The 6,150-nt window shown below is 42.2% G+C and overlaps 1 protein-coding gene across 1 annotated transcript in view; it reads right to left on the reverse strand.

Moving 5' to 3' along the window:
* The window catches only part of LOC133662403 (thyrotropin-releasing hormone-degrading ectoenzyme-like), a 99,399-nt gene extending 98,344 nt beyond the window's left edge, over positions 1–1,055 (reverse strand). The window contains exon 1 of the mRNA XM_062066368.1: positions 42–1,055. Coding sequence (XP_061922352.1) covers positions 42–527 — 486 coding nt within the window. The 5' untranslated portion in view covers positions 528–1,055. The remainder of the gene's footprint in view (positions 1–41) is intronic.
* Between the last annotated feature and the right edge of the window lie 5,095 nt (positions 1,056–6,150).

Here is a 6,150-nt window from a genome sequence, read left to right on the forward strand (position 1 = left end):
TTTTTCTGACAATCGGTGGCCGATAATTTTGTGGCGAGTACCTGGAGACGGTCGGCGTGCAGCACGATGACCCTGGTGGCGTTGAGGCACTCGATGTCGATGCTGACCTCGCCAGAGAAGGTGAAGTTGTCCATGCAGACGGCGAGGGCCACGTCGTAGTGCCGCGGCCTCAGCGAGCCCGGCAGACGCGACCTCCGCCAGGGCTGGCCCGCCTCCTCCTCCCACCTGTCCCACGCCTTCTCGCCCCTGCTGCCGTTGGACTTGGGCGACGCCCCCGGCACCCGGGGACCCGACTCCTCCCCGAGGCCGCCGCCGCCGCACTCCTCGAAGCGCACGCCGAGCACCACGGCGACAGCGGTGACGACGATGAGGGTGAGGATGGACAGGGCGAAGGCCAGCACCAGGCGCTTGTGCACGGTCATGTGGCGCTCGCTGGTCCGGGGCCGCACCGACAGAGACTCCGCCCACTGCTCGGAGGGGCCGCGGCCGTTGCGCATGGCGCCGGGGCTGCTGTCGTTCAGTCCCATGAGGAGGTGGGCGACCTGACCTCTGACCCGCTCTACCTGGAGGCGGGGCGCTCTCTCACATTGGAGGCACCCAATCAGGCGTCAGGGGGCGGTCTTAGCTTAAAAAAGATCAAAACTGCCTTTGATGACTTGAAGAAAATCAAATCTAAAAACATCAATATTAAATGTATTCAAATGATCGATTCCATTGTTGTGAATAACGGCTCATTAACACTTCATTAACTTAACTGAATGTTTCCGTCACGTGGTGTCGTCCGTCCTGATTGGTTCCGTCCGTCATCAGGCTAAAGTCCACTCACATTTGGCGGGGAAAAGGCCGGCCCGACGCGGCAAATGCACCCGGCGGAACATCCCGAACGCAGAAAAGTGATCCTGCCGAAACGAGGTTCGGTGCCGCAGAGCCGTGAGAACCGGCGGGGTCCGTTTCCACGCGCGACAAAGTCCACGTCAGAACCTTTCCTGAGTGCTGCTGCTCTCTGCTCGCTGCCGCCGTGCACCAGCGAGGAGGAGGAGGAGGAGGAGGAGGAGGAGGAGGAGGAAGATGCTGAGGAGGAGGAGGATGTCTCCTGCAGCGCGCGCCCGGCACACTGCCCGTTGATTGAGCGCGTGCACGACGCCGCGCAATGTTCGTGGGTAAAAAAAAAAGAAAGAAAAAAAACCAGACTTTTTAACCTCACTTTGGTGGAATTGAATGACACAAATCACGTGATTATTTTTATTTTTTTAATTATTTTTTTTGTTTCACATAATGAAGGCATATGGCGCTCACCTGTCAGTCGGTCATGTGACCGGGGGCGTGGCCACCTGGTGTTGGGAGAGGTGCAGCGTCCAATCAGAGACATATGACGCCCACAGGAAACACTTATTGACTGTTTACACACACACACACACACACACACACGTTGCTATACGATGCTGATGAAGGTCATGTTGTGGTCACATGTTCGATTCCCAGCAGTCACAAAGTGGATCTCGTTGCTCATTGCTCAGTGGCGATATTGCTGCAGTCCCCACGGAGGCCACCAGGGGTGTGGGGGGCCCTCACAGCACTTTACACGTACACACGTTTTTCGGGGGTACACGACTGTCTGTCGGCTAATTGTTATTCTTTAGGTCAGTGTTTTTCAACCACTGTGCCGCGGCACAATAGTGTGCCGTGGGAGATTATGTAATTTCACCTATTTGGTTTAAAAATAGAGATGTCCGATAATATCGACCTGCCGATTTTATCGGCAAATAAATGCTTTAAAACGTAATATCGGAAATTATCGGTATTGTTTTTTTATTATCAGTATCGTTTTTTTAATTTTTTTTTAAATTAAATCAACATAAAAAACACAAGATACACTTACAATTAGTGCACCAACCCAAAAAACCTCCCTCCCCCATTTACACTCATTCACACAAAAGGGTTGTTTCTTTCTGTTATTAATATTGTGGTTCCTACATTATATATCAATATATATCAATACAGTCTGCAAGGGATACAGTCCGTAAGCACACATGATTGTGCGTGCTGCTGGTCCACTAATAGTACTAACCTTTAACAGTTAATTTGACTCATTTTCATTAATTACTAGTTTCTATGTAACTGTTTTATATTGTTTTACTTTATTTTTTATTCAAGAATTTTTTTTAAATGTATTTATATTATTTTATTTGTATTTATTTTTAAAAAAAGGACCTTATCTTCACCATACCTGGTTGTCCAAAATGAGGTATAATAATGTGTTAATTCCACGACTCTATATATTGGTATCGGTTGATATCGGTATCGGTAATTAAGGGTTTGGTCAATATCGGAATATCGGATATCGGCAAAAAGCCATTATCCGACATCCTTAGTTAAAAATATTTTTTGCAAACCTGTAGCTATAGTCTGCAAATTATATGTTGTTGTTGTTGTTGAGTGTCGGTGCTGTCTAGAGCTCGGCAGAGTAACCGTGTAATACTCTTCTATATCAGTAGGTGGCAGCCGGTAGCTAATTGCTTTGTAGATGTCGGAAACAGCGGGAGTGTCACGACCCGACTAAACTCTGGACACAGATGCAGGATTACTGAAAACAGTTGTTTATTCTCAGAAGGGGAGGGGTCCAAAACGGGAGAAACAAAACAGGCTATCAAAACAGATCTAACCTGACTACTAAACTAACAACAATATTAACAACTCAAAACGCTCCAGCTATGGAGGGAAAAAGGGGCTCAAAACAAAAACTAACAAATACAACAAAAAGCGCTCAAACGGAGGCGATGCTAAGAAGCTAATCTTACCTGACAAAAGGTTACAAAGAGTCTCCCGTGGATCAAAAGTACAAAAAACGTGGCAATGGCTGTAGACAAGGCTGTGGCAAAGGAACGCTGGAGGTACGCACAAGACTATACGAAACACTGACACAGGACAAGAGGACGACGAGACATTTATACACATGAGGGAGGGTGACACAGGTGGGCACAATCAGGCAATCAGGAGAAACATCAGACCAGTGAAACAGGAGGAAAGGCAAGTGACCTGAAACGAGAGGGAGAGTTAACCTTTCAAAATAAAACAGGAAATGACAAAACAACATGAAACCAGACGAAACCCAGACAAGACTTTACCCCGGTGTGACAGGGAGGCAGGGTGCAGGTAAAAAGGTATCTAATGCTTAAACCAAAAATAAACAAAAGGTGAGTGCCCCTAAGAAAAGGCATTGAAGCTTAGGGAAGGCTATGCAGAACGAAACTAAAACTGAACTGGCTACAAAGTAAACAAAAACAGAATGCTGGACGACAGCAAAGACTTACTGCGGAGCAAAGACGGCGTCCACAAAGTACATCCGAACGTGACATGACAATCAACAATGTCCCCACAAAGAAGGATAAAAACAACTAAAATATTCTTGATTGCTAAAACAAAGCAGGTGCGGGAAATATCGCTCAAAAGGAAGACATGAAACTGCTACAGGAAAATACCAAAAAAAGAGAAAAAGCCCCCGAAATAGGAGCGCAAGACAAGAAGTAAAACACTACACACAAGACAACAGCAATAAACTCCAAATAAGTCAGGGTGTGATGTGACAGGTGGTGACAGTACACCTACTTTGAGACAAGAGCTATATCGATGCATGCTTGGTTATGCTTTAAAGTCATATCCAACAATTGCGACAACGACTTTTTACTGTCAACTGAGTTTCGTTTTTTTAATGATTTCTGCTGGTGTTTTTGTCAACGCAAAAAATGTGCATTGGCTCAAAAAAGGTTGAAAAACACTGGTCTAGTGCCTGTGTTGTGTAAAGCTTGGCAGGGTAACCATGTAATACTCCATATCAGTATGTGGCAGCAGGTAGTTCTTTGCTTTGTAGAAGTCGGAACGGGTCGAGGATGGTTTGTCGTGATCCCAGTATGCGGAGCACAGCGGGAGGCAGCGTGCGAGTAAAAAGGTATGTAACGCTTAAACCAAAAAATGAACAAAAGGCAAGTCCCGCTAGGAAAAGGCACTGAAGCATAGGGATTGCTATGCAAAACAAAAGTAAAACTGAACTGGCTACAGAGTCAACAAAAACAGAATGCTGGACGACAGCAAAAACTTACAGCGTGTTGAGCGGAGACGGTGTCCACAAAGTACATCCGTACATGACATGACAATCTTCAAAGAAGGATAGCGTACACACAACTTAAATAGTCTTTATTGCGAAAACAAAGCAGGTGTGGGCGATAGCACTCAAAGGAAGACGTGAAGCTGCTACAGGAGAACACCAACAAAACAGGAAGGGTCAGCAAAATAACAGCGCAAGACAGGAACTAAAGCACTACACACAGGAAACAACAACAAACTCAAAATAAGGCACGACAACCCGGTGGAGTTTCATTTTTTAACCTTTTCTGCTGGTGGTACGCCTCCGTATTTTTTTTAATGAAAAAAATGTGCCTTGGCTCAAAAAAGGTTGAAGGTTACAAGAAAAGATCTTGTTACAAGCCTCCCCACCACTAGTTGGCGTAGTGAATGTCACAATGAATCCCGTGAGAGCGAAACAACACACGCACTAAAAGATGTTGGGTTAAAAAATAACCCGATTTTAACCCAAATGCTGGTTCAGAAAAGGACGAACCCCTTATTTGAGTTATTTTAACTCAACATTTTGGGGTAATTTTTTCAACCCAACTTTTGCGTTGAATTATTTAACCAAAAAGTTGAGTTATGTTAACTTAATGTTGGGTTATTCCCAACCAAACTATTGGGTTGAATTATTTAACCCAAAAGTTGAGTCATGCTAACTCAATGTTGGTTGATTCATAACCCAACTATTGGGTTGAATTTATTTAACACAAAATCTGAGTTATACTAACTCAATGTTGGGTTATTCCAAACCCAACTACTGGGTTGCGCAATTTAATGCTCCTTGACCCAATAGTTGGTTAAAAATTATCACTTTTACCGCTGGTTTGTCCTACTCCTTCACAACTACTGATCAACATTATTTTTATTCCATTGAAATATACTCAAAAGCGAGATATGAGTGGCATTTTTTTTTGCCGTGTATGGTCATAGTAGTTCTATACAGCATGCTCAAATATTTTCATGTACATAAGATGTGTGATTGTAAATAATGTTAATGAGATGAATCCTTAATAAAATTCCCTTCAAGAAAAAAGTTACTTTTTTAATAATAAAAAAAGCCTTTTACCCAAAAAATGCGTTACTCATTGAAAAACAACCCAAAAATGGTTTATAGTTTTGAAAACCCAGAAATTGAGTTAAAATAATACCCTTATAACCCAAATAAATGGATTTCTCTTCATAAAAATAACTCCAAAATTTAAGCCAACACTCGCAACTTATAAATTGGGTTATCAAAATAACCCAGCATTTTTAGTGTGCATCCTAAGTTTTAGCATTAGCTAATAGCTAGAGACCAACATAACTTTGTTTACAAGCCATGGGAACAAAGAAAGTGAGTGCTGAGAATAAGGATAATATTCACTGAATTAAAGAAAGAAATAATCAAAACATTATAAGCGCTTTACATTCTGCACCATGCTGACGCAGGAGTCCATAGAGCAGGGGTGTCCAAACTTTTTCCACTGAGGGCCGCACACTGAAAAATCAAAGCAAGCGGGGGCCATTTTGATATTTTTTATTTTAAAAACCAATACAATATATGTATAAAAAAGATACATTTAGGCCTCCACTCAGACTTGATCCCGGGGACCCCAAAAGGTTTATGTCAAAAAAAATATTACAAATGTGTCATTATTTAGTATTATTATTATTATTATTATTATTATTCAAGGTTTAAATCTCTCGATCAACGTTAGGTCTATCTGTCAATATAACGCTTTTAAAGATTTAAGTTGTATGCCATTTTTGTCAAGGAAAACCATGTTTTTTTATGGAAAAAAAACACAAAATATGCAATATTTTCCCCCAATAAAATTTTTAAGTGGAATATTTGAGATTATATAATAATTGGAGTCTTAAAAAGGTCAATAACTCATAACAACATTGATTTTAATTCATTATTTTTTTGAGCAATGACACTTACAAAAAAAAAAAAGTCCCACTAAAATTCTTGGGGATCCAAAATGGTACTGCTCAGTAAAGTTTAAAAAATAAATCCAGCATTTTTTTAAACTTTTACCACAG

The sequence above is a fragment of the Entelurus aequoreus genome, linkage group LG12 (assembly GCF_033978785.1).
Source record: "Entelurus aequoreus isolate RoL-2023_Sb linkage group LG12, RoL_Eaeq_v1.1, whole genome shotgun sequence".
NCBI classification, from domain to species: Eukaryota; Metazoa; Chordata; class Actinopteri; order Syngnathiformes; family Syngnathidae; genus Entelurus; species Entelurus aequoreus.